The following is a 19,412-nucleotide window of genomic DNA, read 5'->3' as shown; positions in this document are numbered from 1 at the left end:
TTCTTACTTTAATTGGTTCAGGCTGCATCACAGGTGCAGGCATAGCAATGGCACTTGGAGCATAAACCTGGTGATATGTTGCTTGAACTCCATGATCAGAATAAGGCTATAACAAAACAAAGAAAAAAATACTGTTTTTCATTTATTAATTAAAAATATTTATTCAGCATTACAATTTACTAGGCATTTTGCTACATAATGGAGAAACACAGATGAGAAACACATTCTCTATCTTTAATTCACTTATAGACTTATCTGAGACAGACTAGTCAAAATTACTCTAAGTCCTATGACACATATCTAGGGCTGCATGGGAAAGAAAAGAATTACTTGATGTAGCTTTAGAAAGTTGGGGAGGGGGGTCAGGGGAAGTTTTCTAGTGGAGTGTATGCTTGAATTTGAAGAATTAGGGAGAGAAGGTGGGAACAGTATGTGAAAAGGCAGAGAGGCAACTAAGAGCACACCTCATTTGGGAGACCTGTGTAGGTTGTTTGGTACAGCTGGAAGGAAGATTATTCACCGAATGACACCTGAAAGATGAGGCAGTAGAGTAACAGGCAGGGAACAGATCATGTAAAAGCAGATTTATGGCTTTTCCAGCAGATGGTGGCACAATTCAGTGAAATATGGGATATAAGAAAAGCAAGTTTGATGTTTATGTTATTGTGAGGGGGTTAAAGAGAAGAAGTTAGTTTTGTAACACATAAAATTTGAGATATTTGTAGGACTTCTAGTAGAGGTATACAGTCAATCAAAAGCTATTGTAGATGTGGCTCTAAAGCAGCACTAACAGAAATAATGTGGACTACATGTTAATTAAAATCAAGACAGTCAAAAGGTAAAAACTTCCAGTTATAGGTAAATAAGTACTAGGGCTGTAATGTACAACATGATAAATATAATTAACACTGCTGTACGTTATATAGGAAAGTTGTTGAGAGTAAATCCTAAGAGTTCTCATCACACACAAGTTTTTTCCTATTTCTTTAATTTTCTATCTATATGAGATGATGGATGTTCGCCAAACTTGTGATAATCATTTCATGATGTATGTGAATCAAATCATTATGCTGTACATCTTAAACTTACACAGTGCTGTATGTCAATTATATCTCAATAAAACTGAAAGAAAAATTTCCAGTAGCCATGTTAGAAAAGTGAAAAGAAACAAGTAAAATTAATTTCCAGTAATATATTTTATTTAAATATATTAAAAATATATTAAAGTGTATTCAATATAAAATTAGTGATAAATTTTACATTCATTTTTCATACTATGTCATTAAAACTTGGTGTGTATTTTGCACTTACAACACATCTCATTCAGGACCAGCCACACATTTCAAGTGCTCAATAGCCTCATGTTGGTAATTGGTTATTGTTGTACTGGAGAGTGCAGGTCTAAAATTCAGAAGTGAGGCTGGGGCTAGAGAGATGAGTATGGATGATAACATCAGAGTGAGTATGTACGGTGAAACAATGTAGAATCGAATATGAAATCATGGGGAGCAAAAGATCAGCTTACAAAGGAAAATGAAAGGAGGTAAAAGGATTGCCAGAAGAGAGCAGTATCATGGAAACCAAAGGTAGGAAGAGTTTCAAGGAGTATGTCCAATGTCTCTGACAGGTCAAGAAAGACTGAAAAGAAAGGAAAGTATTTGGCAATTAGGGAATCACTGAGGAACTTTATCAAAGGCAGCTTCAGTGGAAAGGTAATGAAGTAGACTTTAGCAGGTGAGGGGAGAATGGGTAGTGAGGCAGTGGAAATACTAGATGTAGAGTAATTTTTCAAGCTTAGCTTTGAAAGGTAGAAGAGAATTAAGGCATTGGTGGGGGTGTGTCAAAGGATAGTAATTATCTCCTACCAGGTGCTAGGCACTATACAAAGAACTTTCTGTATGCAACAACTCTAATCTTTGCATCAATCTTGCAAAATAGATTTTCCGGATGTCTTTATGTTATTAATGTGGATATTACAAAACCAATCCTGTGAAGAGTTAAGTGATTACTCAAAGAAACACACTAGTAAGTAGTGAAGCTATGAACCAATGGAGAGAAAATGTCTTAAAATACATGACAAAAGAAGGATAATAGTGGAATGAGGTCCCTGAGGCAGAGGGAAGTTATAGTATCCAGAGCAAAGAGGCACAAATAACCTTGGACGAGAAAGGTTACTAAAAAAATATAAGAAGCTAAGGATGGGTTATGAGTCAGGTAAGTTTGTATGTTGGGGACTGGAAGCTGAGTTGGTTTCCACAAAGTAGTTTCTATTTACTTTGCAAAGTAGAAGGCACTATATTCTAAGAGTGGAGGGGGAAATAGCTACTGAAATAAGTGAGAAATAATGTTAATTCATTTTTATATTTTAGGGAATCTAACTATCAAACTCATAAGAACAAGCCCTGTGTTTTTTAATTTTAGGGAAAAAACACTTAAAATATAAACCACCCCACCCTATTTATTAAGTTATATATTAGACTTATATCTTCTACCAGAAACAATATTAAAATAAAAATATGTTTATATCATTTTGTATGGAAATATCATAAAATTAATGGTATAAGTTATAAGCTAATAGAAGCAATATTTCCAGAAAAGTCTTATTAGAGTCCACTAAATAGTGAAATATAACCTGATAAGTTACCTGATGTCAGGAATTAAGAATATGGTTCAGTGCCAAAGTAGATTATGGCTAAAAACCTAATGTAAAAGCATTTTACCTCACTGTTCCCCTCCTTGAAAACCAGAAAACAACAAAAAGAACAAAAGATAGATTTTTAAAATGCCATCATCAAGTAAACGAGGAAATGTCCACGATCCTGAATCACAATGTAGAATGTCTGCCAAATGCTATGCAATTTGGACCAATATAAGGGAGAATTCTGAAGCCTGAGGAAGGTTATAATTTCCCTGAAGGTAAATGTTCTGAAAGGCCTATTCAAAGATTCTTTAGAGTCTCAAGTGTAGGGGTGTGTCAGGCCAAGGCAGAAGGAGGAAAGATCTTCATAGAGATCCAATTTTACTTAATAGCAGGGGAGGCAGAATTGAAGGAGAAATTAGGTTTTCACTATTTTGTGGTCTACTACCTTGCATTATAGCTGAGGAACATTGCTGGAGGTGAAGCAGGGTACAAGTGGAAAGTGAAGTAACAATTATTACACCCCCATACAGAAAATCTACAAAAAAGAGACTTTTGCCAGGAGCCAAATGATCTCCAGAATGCTAAAAACTGAGGGAAGAGCATCTCAAGCAGGAGACATAAGCAGACTTGGTGGTAGGCTGTTTAAGACAACAGCATGCTTCTCCTACCCTGTATTTCAAAAAATAACTGGCATCATTTAAAGATATGTAAAGATATGAAGGAAAAGGAAGCAACCTAAGACTCTTCTCATCCTCTCCAACTCCATCAAGGGAAAAGCAAAAAGGGGAAAAAAAAGAAAAAGATGAGAAAGCACTCCAGAAAATAGTAGAAAAGTTCAGATAAATATAATTCTTTAGCTCTTACAGAAATTATAATAACATGATCTCTATAAAGAGCTCCAAAAAGATTTTAAGCCAACAGACAACATTTACAGGCAATGATGTAAGCAAAGCGTCAGAGTTTGGGATAAAAAAGATAAAAATAAAATAGAGATGAAATCTTCATTAGTCATAATAAAAAGTAGACTAAACACAATGAAAAATATAGTCATAATTGTCTTGAAAAAGCATATAAAACAACATTAAAAACTACTATGATAAATTACCTCAGAGATGACAGATATGAAAGACAAAAAAGAGATCTAACATATACATAAATGGTGTTCCTGAAGAAGAATAAACACACTGGAATAAAAAATTTTTTTTTCAAAGTTCTAACAGGAAAAAAGAAACTGAAATAAAAAACTAGCCTGAGAATCAAAGGAGCAAACTGTGTCCCAGAAAAAATATTATAAAGACTGATAAATTCCAAGACATATCCTGGTGAAGTGATTTCAAGTTAAGACAGACTTTTCAGGCACGCAGGAAGAAAAAGCAAATTACGCACAATATATATGTATATCAAATTACCACAATGTACACTTTAAATATCTTACAATGTTCTATGCCGATTATACCTCAATAAAGCCAAAATTTAAAAAAAAAAAAAAAGCAAATTACGTATAAGGGGTAAAGTCAGGCTGGTTTCAAACTTCTTTACAGCTATACTGAACATCAGAAAACAGTAGACTAGAAGTTCTAAGAGAAAAAAGTGTTGTTATGGGTTGAATTGTGTTCTCTTAAAACTTATGTGTTGAAGTCCTAATCCCCAGTATGTCAGAGTATGACCTTATTTGGAGAAAGGGTCTTTACAGAGGTGAGCAAATTAAAGTATGGTCATTAGGGTGGAAAACTAATACAGTATGACTGGTATCCTTATAAAAATGGGAAACTTGGACCTAGAAACAGGAAAGATAATGTGAAGACACAGGGAGACAGTGGTCATCTACAAGCCAAGAAGAAAGGCCTGGAATAGATCCTTCCCTCACAGTCCTCAGATGGAACCAATTCTTCCAACACCTTGATTTTGGACTTCTAGGCTCCAGAACTGTGAGAAAATACATTTCTATTTTTTAAGCCATCCAGTTCATGTACTTTGTTCCAGTAGCCTTAGCAAACTTATACAAGTATGATGCAGCTATTTTATAGCTAGTCTTAACTTCTTTCAGACTTATAGACAACAAACATGTTGAACAAACAAGGATGTACAAACTCAGAGAGTATATAGCACATATAAGCCTTCTTTAACAAAGACTGCTTGTAGATTCAGTCAACCGAGTGATAAATGGAGGGTGAGATGAAGAATGGAGAAATCATAGTAAAAGTATTGATAGTAAACATTAAGATCCAAAATTGTGGAAATTATTGTTCCAGAAAAATTATGTTATAAACCTTAGCAATAATAATTATAATTACAAAAATACACTCAAATTGGGACGTGGGTATTAACAGATACCCAGTAGGTACCCAATCTTTCACAACATATTTAAAACATACCATGTACAGTTTCTGGCATATAGATGATGAGGTTATTAGTAATGGTTTGCAAATATAATTTAAACACATGGAAAATAATATTTACAGTTTACAGTTATAAAATAAATTTGATTTACATTTTTGAAGGAAGAATTTTTTTAAGATTATTTTCTTCTTTGACTTCATTTTTATACACTTTTAATTGACAGACTGTTAGTAACAATACAGATTGACAGGCAAACCAGAAGGAGAAGCATTTATCTTACTCTTTCAAGGGGACTGAGTCAGGGAATAGCCTAGTAGAGTGAACAGATTTGAGAAATGGTTCAGAATTAGTTAGTGAAGAAGTCTAAGATGAAGCGTTCTTAGACATAAAAAAGGGGAAGAGATGTGAATAAATCAAAGAAAACATAAGATATTCAACTTCAATGAGGGTCTTGAATAAATATCTTTAAAAAAGAAAAATAAATAAGTGTTAAGAGGAAGTGGTTATAGATAACTTACTTTGAGACTAACACATACCTCTTGAACTGAAGCTTCCATCAGAGACAGTGGAGGAGGAACATATCCACCATCCTGTGCAATTTCCACTGGTTGATAAATAACCTCAGAAGGTTGCAGGTGTAAGAATGGAGCAGAAGAGGCAGGAGACTAAAACACAAAATCATACTTCTAATTAAAATCGGATTGGTTATTTCAATTAAACCAAATGACTTACCCAACACACGAGAGAAATATTGGTTTCACATTTTCCTAAAGTTGTTTTTCAGGGACAGCACAGAAGTATCTTAGCAACAAACTAGGAACTCTGGGTTGTTATAAATTCCAATTGTGTAGATGTTATTAATAGCTTTATCACTTACAAGTACTAAAATTTCTTAGCACTTTAGAACCTTATATATAAATTAAGATAATCATTAAGATCACAATTAAAGGTTGTAATAATATAACCTATAGTATTTAAATTGTCATAAACGTCTATTCTCGGCTTTCCGACTTCCCATGGAAGTGGGACGTATCATTAAACAATCTTTTTGATGGTACACTATTTGTTATCAAAAGTTGGGAGATGGAATACTTATTTAGGAGCATAAATAAAACAAGCAAAATCTGAAGTAAAGCTAGAAAAATGCTAAATTTTCTAATAATACTAATAGTAAAAAGAAGTAGATTTTCATTTCAGTTTACATAGCGCTCACTTATTTATAAAATGCTTTCACTTACATGATCTCATTTGACCATCACAAAAATCATGTAAGAAAACTTTCAACAGTATAGTATCATTACTTCCACTTTGCAAATGAGGAAGCTGAGAAATAAAGTGAGTAAATGAATTGCCAAATGTATCACAGTTAATAAATACAAGAGGAAGGTCTCAAATCTAGTTCTCCTGACTTAAATATTCAGGTAGTCTTCACAAAAACAAGGAAAAAAATTAATATTTACCTGAGGAACACCCCACTGCCACTGACCTGGTAGACACTGTGCAGGGGCCTAAAATGAAAAAAAAAAAACAGCCACCCAGATTATAAACAAGGGTTAAAACTGAATATCAACATGCGATAGTATGAAGCTGGACCCCTACACCTCAAACCATATACAAAAATTAACTCAAAATGGAACAAAGATCTAAATGTAAGAGCTAAAACTATAAAACTCTTATAAGAAAATATAGGGGGCTTCCCTGGTGGCGCAGTGGTTGAGAGTCCGCCTGCCGATGCAGGGGACACGGGTTCGTGCCCCGGTCCGGGAGGATCCCACATGCCGCGGAGCGGCTAGGCCCGTGAGCCATGGCCGCTGAGCCTGCGCGTCCGGAGCCTGTGCTCCGCAACGGAAGAGGCCACAACATTGAGAGGCCCGCGTAACGCAAAAAAAAAAAAAAAAAAAAAAAAGAAAATATAGGTGCAAATCTTTGTGACTTTGAACCAGGTAATTAGAAAAATTATGACCTCAAAAGCACAAGCAACAAAAGAAAAAAAGGATAAACTGGATTTCATCAACCTGAAAAACTTTTGTGCTTCAGAAGACACCATCAAGGAGGTGAAAATAAACCCACAATATTGGAGAAAATATTTACAAATTATAAGAAACTTATAAGATTGTAAGAATCTGATAAGAAACTTGTATCTACAATATACAAAGAACCCTTATAACTCAATAGTAAAAGGTAAGTAACCCAATATAAAAACTGGTAAAGGATATGAACAGACATTTTCTCAAAGAAGATATAAAAAAATGGCCAATAAGCATATAAAAGATATTCAACATCATTAGCCTTGGGCTGTGGAAATCAAAACTACACTGTGATATCACTTCACATACACAAGGAGGGCCATAATCAAAAAGGTAGATAATAAGTGTTGGCAAGGATGTGGAGAAATTAGAACCCTCATAAACTGCTGGTGGGAGTGTAAAATGGTGCAGCCTTTGGAAAGTATGACACTTCCTTAAAAGGTTAAACACAGAGATACCATATGACTCAGCAATTCTACTCCTAGGTATAAGATCTTAGAGAAATGAAAACGTATGTCCACACAAAAATCTGTACATGAATGTTCATAGCAGCATTATTTGTAAAAGCTGAAAAGTGGAAACAACCCAAATGTCCATCAATGTAAGACGGATACACAAAATGCAGTATATATCCAAATAATGTCCAGAACAGGCAAATCTATAAAGACAGAAAGTATATTACTGGTTGCCTAGGACTGGGAGGAGGCGTAAGGGGAATGCCTACAAATGGGTAAGCTTTTTTTTTTGGTGGTATGGTTGCATAGCTCTGTGAATTTAGTAAAAACCACTCTGTTGTACACTTTGAAAAGATAAATTGTATGGTATGTGAATTATATCTAAATAAAGCTGTTATTTTTAAAAAAAGTGGGTCAAATTACTTAAGGTACTTATTGTAAGATGATAATATAGAACATAGACTTATTATTTCTTAAATTAGTTGTATTATTCCTTAATAATAAATGTTTTACTTTTAACTTATTCTCCACATTTAAAAAGGCTTTTTTAAATTATTAAAGTAAAAAAACAGAAAAAAAGAAGATCCCATGAATCTACCATCTAAACTGTTAATTTCATGCTGACCACCTCAATTTCTAATGGATTACATCACTGTGTTATAATGATGACCAAGATAACGTGAGGTCTATGTTCTGTATACCATATTAAAAAAGGCAGGATAATGTATAATCTCTTAAGATAATATTTTAATAAAAAATCTGAAATAAAATGACATATATGTAAATTTGTTAGATAAATAAAATCACTATCTACTTATGAAGTAAGAAATACAAAGGAGATAAATACTGATTGAACCAGGCATTATCTGATTTGACTAACAAAAATTTCTGTTTTGCTTGCTAAAGGATGATGTTTATTTATTATTTTTTTGTAAATTTAAAAAATTTTTATTGGGGTATAGTTGTTTTACAATATTGTGTTAGTTTCTCCTGTACAGTGAAGTGAAGCAGAGTTCCCTGTGCTATACAGCAGGTTCTCACTATTTATCTATTTTATATTGACTAACAAAAATTGATAAAACTATCAATCTCAGAATTTGTAAAAAGAAAGAGCAAGGGAAGATATTATCAGAGTGGCAATTTTTAGGGCAGAATGATGATGAATAAATATATAACTGTAAAGAAATATGTGAAGTGAAATTATTTCTTACATTGCAAAATACTATGTTACAAATTGGTACAAAAATCTTTCCCGAGTATATCTAGGTAATATACTTCCAATTTTATAATTTGTGTCAAGTGGAAAACCAGAGCCAAAGTATAAAATTAAATTGTATCAGAGTTCTATTCAGAATACATCTACGTCACGTATGTATATATGTAATCAATTAATGAAGGAGGAGCTGGTCTCCACAGGTGCAAGCAGAAAGAAAGCAACTTTAGTCTTTCTCATCCCTGGCACTTTAAAAGCATTGTGTTGAAGCTAGTGGTTACCAGTGGTGAGAGAGACAGGGGGAGGGGCAAAATAAAGGTAGGGGGTTAAAAGGTACAAACTACTATGTATAAAATAAATAAGCTATAAGGATATATTGTACAGTACAGGGAATATAGCCAATATTTTATAATAACTATAAATGGAGTATAATCTATAAAAAATTTGACTCACTATGTTGTACACCTGAAGCTAATATAATCTTGTAAATCAACTATATTTCAACAAAAATAAACTTTTCAAAGGGTAAAACAAACAAACAAACAAATAAAAACCACTGTGTTGAGCTGTTTTTCCTTGCCCCTGGATAAAAATTAGGATAGATCACTGTTTGGCGGGTGGCAGATTGCAAATGCTGACACTCTGGTTAGGTACTTTGTTCCTTTGGTGATCTCCCTGCTGAGAACTTCTGACTGCAATTCTAGACCTTGATTCTAGGACTCTACTTCACACAGATATTTTTCTCTCCTGGGGTCACCTTAAAGTCTTTTGGAAAGAGTCTCTTCTGTGAGGTTCATATCTTGCTCTTGGGAAACATAAACCTTTGCTGCTGTGAGACGTGCAGCACATTCCTACCGTAGCCTTCTCTTCTGGCTCTGCCTCCATAGACCACTCCAGATTCTTCTTCAGGCTTTTTTTTTAAGGAAAGGTCACGCCCAAGTGATACTGTCTCACAAATTTCAGGGGACAAATATTAAACTCTCTTAGTCATTCTTTGAAGTCACCTTCACTTGGTTGAGGAGGATGGGAAATGCCATAGCACTCTAACAACTCTCTTGTTAAAAAGCGCTCATTACCAATCTCCCTTTTTAACCTCATCCTTTCACATGCTCCAGGTGGGCAATAAGCTAAGGGTCCCAAAACTGATTTCACAACTTTTGGCTTGTCATGTTAAATGGCCTGGTACTTAATGTTGTCTTTGAGGCCTCTCAAAAGTTTGAATTAGGAATAGTCACACAACATATATACTTTATTTATTTTTAATTTTGGCTGTGTTGGGCCTTTGTTGCTGCACCCGGGTTTTCTCTCGTTGCGGCAAGCGGGGGCTACTCTTCATTGCAGTGCGCAGGCTTCTCACTGCGGTGACTTTTCTGGTTGCGGAGCACAGGCTCTAGGTGTGCAGGCTTCAGTAGTTGCAGCACGCAGGCTCATTAGTTGTGGTGCGTGGGCTCTGGAGCACAGGCTCAGTAGTTGTGGCACTTGGACTTAGTTGCTATGCGGCATGTGGGATCTTCCCAGACCAGGGATCGAACCCGTATCCCCTGAATTGGCAGGCAGATTCTCAACCACTGCACCACCAGGGAAGTCCCTACATATATACTTTAAATAAATGCCATTAAGTTACTTTCATTTTTACTAAGTGAATGAAACACTTTAGATAATTTTATATTTAGCATAGTAACAGAATTTAAAAATAAGTGACCTCCCCAAAACCTAGTCTAACACTAAAAATAATTCCAGTAACCGTAACATTTCATGTGGGTCTATTTTAAAAGTCTAAAATGAAAAAAAACCCCCCAGAAATAAAGTCTCTTCCACTAGTTCAAAGGTATAAAGGAATGCGGTATTATTTGTGAATGCTACAGACAAGAAGTTGGCAAACGTTTTCTGTAAAGGGCCAGAGGGTAAATATTTTAAGCTTTGCAGGCCGTATATCTCTGTTGCAACTACTTAACTCTGCCACTGCAGCACAAAAGCAGCCACAGCCAATATGTAAACAAATATGGCTGTGTTCCAATTACACTGTATCTACAAAACACCAAAATGGTCCGGCATTAGAGTTCACTTACCCTCAGTCTCCCACAAGAATTAATGAAAAGAGTGTTGGTTAACTAAAAGGGACTGTCATAATATAAACCATAATATATTACTTATTCTAATATATACTTATTAAACCGACATAATGGTCACAGTAGCATTAAAGAAATATCAGCCTGTGGTCCAACATCTTTATCTAACTTTGGGAATTATTTCTATGCTAACCAGGGGAGCAAAACTGACCTCATTACATTTGATAAAAGGAAGTAAACAGTCCGTCTTCTTGTATGACATTGTTTAGATCCCTCATCAAAAAAGAAGAATGCCACTGTTATCAAGGCTTAACTACCTCTTTTTAATTACGAGAGTATTTGCATGAGAAAGATTAAAATGAAACTTACTCAAAAAAGGACTGAAAGTATCAAAGAAGATCTTCATTGTAATTTAATGTTTACCTGGTAGTGATTTGCAGGTTGCTGATAAACGGGCTGAGCTACCATCACAGTGGAACTAGATATAGAACGTGACTATAAGAGGAAAGAAAAAGAAAAATTATTTTAGGCAAGATTCTTTAAAATAGTTTATAATGAAATTTATCTCACATTGTTACCTAAACCCAGTCAACTTATGGTTTATGATTGGAAATGTCATTTTTCCACCTCTTATTGATATTATTACAACTCCACTTTAAGTCTATTGAAATTATCACAGTATTTCTACTTCCATGTGGTTTCATTTCCATAGTAATGCTAAAACAACCACCAGAAAAGTTGCTTTTAGTCCAAATATTATGAAAATATAGTTGTAAGAGAATGTTTAGAGGAAAAATGGCAGCTGGACTTAAGGTGACACTGCCTATTTCCATTGTGGAGACCAGCAGTAGATAATGTTTACATAGCATTTAGAACTGAATGAATAATCATATCTGATTTTGCCACTAATTTCCCACTATTTATGAATAATCAACATCCTATTCCTTTGTTATACATTTAATTAAAGCAAATACATTATTTATTGAAGAATTTGTTAAATTCTATTTTATCATTTTGATATTTAAATGAGATAGTCATCCAATAAATTTACAGGTGATTTATTACGTCTTAAAAAAGTACATGTAACACTTGATTATTCAAATGGAGTAAACCCCAAAATAGGCTATTTATTTATTATTATTTTAAAAATTTATTTTTGGCTGCGTTGGGTCTTCGTTGTTGCACGTGGGCTTTCTCTAGTTGCGGCCAGCAGGGGCCACTCTTCGCTGCGGTGAGCGGGCTTCTCATTACAGTGGCTTCTCTTTGTTGCGGAGCATGGGCTCTAGGCACGTGGGCCTCAGTAGGTGTGGCACGTGGGGTCAGTAGTTGTGGCGCACGGGCTTAGGTACTCCGCGGCATGTGGTATCTTCCCAGACCAGGGCTTGAGCCCCTGTCCCCTGCATCGGCAGGCGGATTCTTAACCACTGTGCCACCAGGGAAGTCCCAAAACAGGTTATTTAAAATCAGATCATTAGAAAAATAGGCAAATTGTATTACAAAATAGGTAAAATAGGCTTTAATGATAGCAATTAAAATTCAGTTTCTAACATGGGATCTAATTTGCATTGTTTTGTTTTAATGTTCACCCCTCGCCCCCAAAACTGAAGAAAAGTATCATAGTTTTGCATAATTTTCAGACTATGTGCTAATAAAATTGTACCACAGATTAACATTAGAAAATAATAATGTAATTTATATTAATAGATTAAAGGAGGAAAAAATGATAATCTAAGCAGATACAGAAATTGCATTGTTAAAATTCAATACCCTTTCATGATAAAAACTCGTAGTAAACAGAATAAAAAGTAACTTCCTTAATTGACTTCAGGCAATAATTCTCAACCAGGTGCGACTCTGCCCACCCCCCCCCCCCCCGGCCAGGAAACATTTGGTAATATTTTGGTTTTCATAAATGTAGGGAGGCTAGGATACTGCTAAAAACCCTGCAATGTACAGCACAGTCTCCTACAAAAAAGAATCAGTTATCTGGCCCAAAATGTCAATAGTGCTGAGGTGGAGAAACCTTGGTTAAGGTTAAGAGTATCTTAACATATATATGTAGGTTTTGGAAGATACTCATATAAAGCTTAATAGTGAGTTACTGAACTTATTTCTTTTTTTAAGAAGAAGTGTCATATAAATACTGTAGCAGAGACATTGCCAGTCAATAACTTGATGAGAAAAAATGAGAAACAGAAGAGCAGAAAGAAACAGAAGTATTCTGAGTCCTAAATGATCGCCTATATGAGAGTTTGGGAGGGTTACTGATAAAATATCAACATTTACAAATCAAAAGCATTACTACACACCAGTCACAATCTATTAGGAAGTGTGATTAAAAAAATACATGATTCATAAAAGCAACAAGAACTACAGAGTACCTAAGAATAAATCAAACAAAAGGTACACCAAACTTTTTTTACAGAGAAAGAAAATTTTATTGATGGATGGAAACTCTAAATCATGTTTATGAATGGGAAAATTCAGTATTATGCCTAAATGTCCCAAGTTAATCTATATATTTAATGCAATTCTAACAAAAACTAAGGCTTTTCACAGAGCTGAACAAGCTGAATTATGAAATTTATATTTATAAAAGCAAAGACTTAAGGATAGATGAGGGACTCTTAAAGAACCGAGTAAGACTATGGCCCTATCAGATTTTAAGACTTATTATAAAGCAACAGGAATTAAAACAGAATTGGGCAGGGCAAACAAATACACCAATGGAACATAACAGAGAGCCCAGAAAGAGACTCCACACACAGAAACTCAGCATTTGACAGAGGATTCATTTCAAAACAGTGGAAGAGGATGGATTAGTCAATATGTAAACTGCAGATTTAAAATCTAGATGTGAAAAACAGCAACAGCATAGTATTTTTTTTAAAAAAGCACTAAAAGCTGAAACCATAAAACATTAATACATCTATCAATATTAAAACAAAAAACTTGTGTATCACAAAAAATACCATAAAGTTAATGGACAAGCCACAAATTAAAACATATTTACAACCCATAGAACTCATATAATGAATCAAGAAAAAGATAACAATCCCAACAGAAAAAATGGGCAAAAGAAATGAAGAGGCAGCTCATAGAAGAAACTGAAATGGCAAATAAATATATGAAAATATGTTTAATCTTACCACTGACTAGGCAAATGAAAGGTAAAACAAGATACCATTTCATAATAATATTGGCAAAAATACAAAAATCTAGTAAATTAAAGGACTGGCAGATTATGGAGAAATTGAAGCTCTCATAAACTGTTATCTAACCTTTATACTGGTACACTTTAGAAAGATATTTGGGAACATTTAGTCAAAGATGTGTATAGTCTATAAAGGTGAAATTCTACTTGTACACGTATGTCATAGCCTAGACCAATGTCTGAGAACACAAAAATCTTCCAGTGGTGCATGAGCATGAATAGGTTTAAGAATATTAATTTTCAGATATTTCATATGGTCTCCTTTCTGATTTGATCTGTCTGTGAATGTATCTGTGTACAATGGATTCTTCTTTTCAAAACTCCCCTTTTACAACACTTTTCCCCTTCACTATGAAAGGCACACTCTCACTCATTCTGGATCTTGCTATAATGCTTTGTTCTGGAATGTAAACATTAACAGAGCATCAAACAAACAGACAATTCAAAAAGGCAATGCCCTTGAGAAACAGGAAAGAGCAAAGCAAAAAGAGTTTGTATTAGAAATATTAAGGGGAAGATGGTACCTTATTTCATATCCAGGGAAAAAAATAAATTACAAGATGGTCACAGGGATACATATTAATTCATTTATTTGAACTTAAAAATAGAGTCAGAAAAAAAAATAGAGTCAGAATTTTCTAATAGAGAGTAAGTTTTATTTGATTGGTTAATTTTATTTGGTTGACTAGTTTTGTTAACTGAATTATAGAGCAGGCATTTTCCGTTTTTTTTCTTTTTTTTATTGCGAGATATTTGACATATGACATTATCCTAGTTTCAGGTGCATAACATAATGACTATGTGTATATATATATATATATATACATATATATATATATATATAAAAAGAATGAATGATAACCACAATGAGTCTAGTTAACATCCATCACTACATGTGGGACATTTTCCAGTCTTAAATGAAATCTATAGCTACAGACTTTTATAAAATATATATCTAAAGCAAACCTACAATATATAATATGTCTAAATTATTTAAAATTATGGTAAATTTTAGATTTCAACTTAAAAATGAGAGTATTCATAATTTTTCAAAAAAATTTTAGAGGATATATAAGCAAAAAACTTTGAAGATTACTGTCCTAGACAAACTCTCACACAATATATACAAAATCTAGATGTTCAATTCAGTTTGCTTAAAAAAATTTTATACTCTGTTTATTACTTATTTACTGTTATGCAACTTGCAACTTTTCTAAGTGGGGTAATGTATTATAATAAATAATTGTATTTATTATATTTGTATATTCAATATATTATAATCATAAACAATATATTAATTATATTTATAGAATTATATTCATACATATATATTCTTCACTCTCAGACCTACTAAATGTAGATCAGTAGGGGTTGGTTCTGCCCATGTTTTAAAAAAATTTTTTGAATTTCATTTTTTTATACAGCACTTTCTTATTAGTCATCAATTTTATACACATCAGTGTATATATGTCAATCCCAATTGCCCAATTCAGCACACCACCATCCCCACCCCGCCGTGGCTTTCCCCCCTTGATGTCCATATGTTTGTTCTCTACATCTGTGTCTCAACTTCTGCCCTGCAAACCGGTTCATCTGTACCATTTTTCTAGGTTCCACATCCATGTGTTAATATACAATATTTGTTTTTCTCTTTCTGACTTACTTCACTCTGTATAGACAGTCTCTAGATCCATCCAGGTCTCAACAAACGACTCAATTTCATTCCTTTTTATGGCTGAGTAATATTCCATTGTATATGTGTACCACATATTCTTTATCCATTTGTCGGTTGATGGGCATTTAGGTTGCTTCCATGACCTGTCTATTGTAAATAGTGCTGTAAGGAACATTGGGGTGCATGTGTCTTTTTGAATTATGGTTTTCTCTGGGTATATTCCCAGTAGCGGGATTGCTGGATCATGTGGTAATTTTATTTTTAGTTTTTTTAAGGAACCTCCATACTGTTCTCCATAGTGGCTGTATCAATTTATATTCCCACCAACAGTGCAAGAGGGTTCCGTTTTCTCCACACCCTCTCCAGCATTTGTTGTTTGTAGATTTTCTGATGATGCCCATTCTAACTGGTGTGAGGTGATAAATACCTCATTGTACTTTTGATTTGCATTTCTCTAATAATTAGTGATGTTGAGAAGTTTTCATGTGCTTCTTGGCCATCTGTATGTCTTCTATGGAGAAATGTCTATTTAGGTCTTCTGCCCATTTTTGTTCAGAAAAAAAACAAAACAAAACTCCACACGTGATTCTCTGAACTTGTGGAATATGACCATAGAATGTACCCCAAGAAAGCTCTAAACAGATTAAAGACTTAAATATAAAGTAAAATGAAATCATGGAATAACTAGCAGAAAGTAAATCTGATTAGTTATCAGATCCCTAGTGGGGCAAAATTTTAAGTGATGAAGTAAAATGAAAAAATTAATTGATTCAGTTATAAAACTTTTAAACTCAGAAAGAATGAAAAAGATTAAATAATACTGTATAAAATTTATATATAAAATGATGAAGTTTTGATTGTACATTGTCATGCAAATTGATTAGAATAAAAAATAGGACCTCGATGGTTAAATTTTAAAAAATCACAAGCAATTTACAAAGAGTGCATGCAATATCAAAACTGCATTGAAAATACTTCATCTTACTAAATTTTTTTATTGACGTATAGTTGATTTACAATGTTGTGTTAGTTCCAGGTGTACAGCAAAGTGATTCAGTTATGCATATATATATAACTGTTTTTTCTGAATCTTTTCCCTTATAGGTTATTACAAAATATTGAGTATAGTTTCCTCAATGTAGCCTTGATTGTAGAAAAAAACTTACAATGTCCATCAATAGGGGAATATACACTCATACAATGGAATATTATAAAAAATTTAAATAAATGAACTAGATATGCTAGGATCAATATGGTTTAATCTCAAAAACATAATGTTGACTAGGAAAACCAGATTATTTATATAGTGTTTAAAAACCACCTAAAGCAATACTATGTATCTATTGTTTAAGAATCTCTACATTTGTAGTAAAAACATATAAAATGGACAGAAAAGATACTCTGGTTAACCTCTAAGGAGGAAAAGAGGGTAAGATAATTGGGGCAAGGAGACTTTACTTGAATTTGTCATATTTTATTCCCCCTATTAAAAGAACTTAAATAAATATGGTAAAATGTTAACCTCTATTAAATTTGAGTGGTAGCTACATGGCTGTTATTATTTGTAATTGTCTGTGGTTGAAATATTTCAGAAATAAAAAATTTAATAGTAATAGATGGAAACCCTTCTAAAATGAAATTACTTACAGGCCAAGGTGGTGGGACAGAAGCTACCTCTGGAGTATGAAAATAAGCAACACCATTATGATAAGTGTAAGGATATCCAGTTGAAGTTGTTAGATACATTGTTCCAGCAGCTGGCATTACACTGGAACCTAAAACAAAGTGTAAATAGTAATAACTGAAATGTTCAGTTTGACATTTAAAAATGTAATTTCTGAACAATGGAAGATGTTTATCTTAACACATATATATAGTTACAGTAAAAATTGAATAAGTTCTTTAAAAAATTCCATATGTTAAAGTATCTTTGAAATATATATTTTCAAACTCACTACCTTAGAGCTTTTGTTAGCTTAAGGTAAATGAAAGAAAAAGAAACAAGTTTAATAAGGAATACTAAAAATTCACCAATTCAGATTTTAATACTAGTATAATGAAACACAAAACTTAACAATTGAGGTTATTATCAGCAAAGTCATTATTTTTACAAATATAAATTACATACAATTTAGAGTTTCCTGAAGACTATAGACACTGTAGTGAATTTCCTAAGATCTTAGTAAGACTGTCTATTTGTAAAAGGCCAAAGAAAATGGAGGCAGTGAAATCAGACAACATTCTACTTTCCTCAAGACACTTGTTCCACCTTACAAATTCCTTGGATCTACTATCAGCAAGCACCCACTCATGCTATGACTATATTTTATTCTCTAGTCTCCCTTTGCTACAACTTCTGCTATTACAAACATGACCACAGACCTTTCTGTTGCTAATTTTGGGTCCTCATCTCTTTTCCTAGGTGAAAATTATATATACTCCTCCCCCCAAAATTAAAAAAAAAATTCTTTTTTGTCAGGAGAAGACTTTAAAAATTTTATATGCCAAGTTAGATTTAAGTACTTGACCAACAGGTTATATAAATTACTGAACTGGCAATCCTCCTTCCACTATACTAGTGCTTCTCAAAATTTAAAATTCATTATAATAACCTAGACAGCTTATTAAAATACAAATTCCAGGTCTTTCAAGAGATTTTGATTCAGGAGGCCTGGGACAGGGCCTGAGGAACTGCATTTTGACAGATTCCAAGTGAAGTGTTGGTGGCTGCAAACCACACTGTAGGCAGCACTGGCCTGCCACTCTAAATAGCAGTACTACTTCTCAGCTTTTATATTTTCACCACATTTTCTCTAGTATTGTTATAGCATATTTTAGTGGTTCTTAATCCAATGCTTTTGAGAATCTGATGAAAGCCACAGACCCTTTTCTCAAAAATACATATATTCAAACAAAATTTTGCACGCAATTCAGAAGGTCCATGGATTTCCCTCCAAAGATCATCAAGGAACCACAGGTTCATCTGTTAAATAAATAAATTTTGAGTGTTTACTATTACAGGGCATTGAACTAGGCCCTAGTGATACAGCCAAAAAGAAAAAAGAAAAAAATTGGGCATGCCATGGCCTCTATCTTCATAGAAGTTAGGTTCTGGTAAGGAAGATAGTCATTAGCTAATTACACAATTAAGTACAATTTTGATAAAGACATGAAGAGGTAGTATAGGGTACAATGGTGAACATTTCAAATATATATATATATATATATATATATATATATATGTATATATGTAGCATCTGTGAGGAAATGACATTTGTTTTGGGCTGAGCTTTAAAGAACGAATGGGATGGCAAAGATCACTCTAGGTAAAGAAAATAGTATATCTGGAATATGGTTATGTTCTGAAACTGAGGGAAGGCTAGATGGCTAAAGCATGGAAAGAAAAGAGAAGGACAGCTCAAAATAAGCAGAGAATAACATGATAAGATGTGCACTTCTGAAAGATCACTCTGGCTGCCTTGTGTGTGAGAGGTTGGAAGGTAGCATGACTGGATTCAGAGAGACCAGTTAGGAGGCTTTTCTAGAAATTAAGGCAAGCAAAGTGGGTAGCTGGGTCTAGAATATTGGTAATGGAGATGGAAAAGAAGTGATAGATTTGAAAAAAAATGAGATAAGAATCCCTTATATTTTGTAAATATATCTTTAATACTTATTCTTTCTTTGTAGAAAAGTAAAAATAGCTTTGGAGTCAAACTGTCCTGGATTTGAAGGCTAATGCTACCATTTGGTTAAGTTATTTAACCCCATACTTCTCAAA

General features: G+C 33.6%; 1 protein-coding gene across 4 annotated transcripts in view; it reads right to left on the bottom strand.

Moving 5' to 3' along the window:
• BOLL (boule homolog, RNA binding protein) overlaps positions 1-19,412 on the bottom strand; it is a 55,842-nt gene that overhangs the window by 24,588 nt on the left and 11,842 nt on the right. For 2 of the 4 annotated variants that reach the window (XM_032637508.1, XM_032637509.1), the window contains exons 6-10: positions 17,282-17,409; positions 11,169-11,240; positions 6,442-6,489; positions 5,518-5,646; positions 8-106 (exon numbers count right to left, since the gene is read on the bottom strand). In XM_032637508.1, coding sequence (XP_032493399.1) covers positions 8-106; positions 5,518-5,646; positions 6,442-6,489; positions 11,169-11,240; positions 17,282-17,409 — 476 coding nt within the window. The remainder of the gene's footprint in view (positions 1-7; positions 107-5,517; positions 5,647-6,441; positions 6,490-11,168; positions 11,241-17,281; positions 17,410-19,412) is intronic. The other 2 variants (XM_032637510.1, XM_032637511.1) reach the window with 2 other exon arrangements.

Source organism: Phocoena sinus, chromosome 7, assembly GCF_008692025.1.
Source record: "Phocoena sinus isolate mPhoSin1 chromosome 7, mPhoSin1.pri, whole genome shotgun sequence".
NCBI lineage: Eukaryota > Metazoa > Chordata > Mammalia > Artiodactyla > Phocoenidae > Phocoena > Phocoena sinus.
This window is presented reverse-complemented; position numbering and strand designations above follow the sequence as displayed.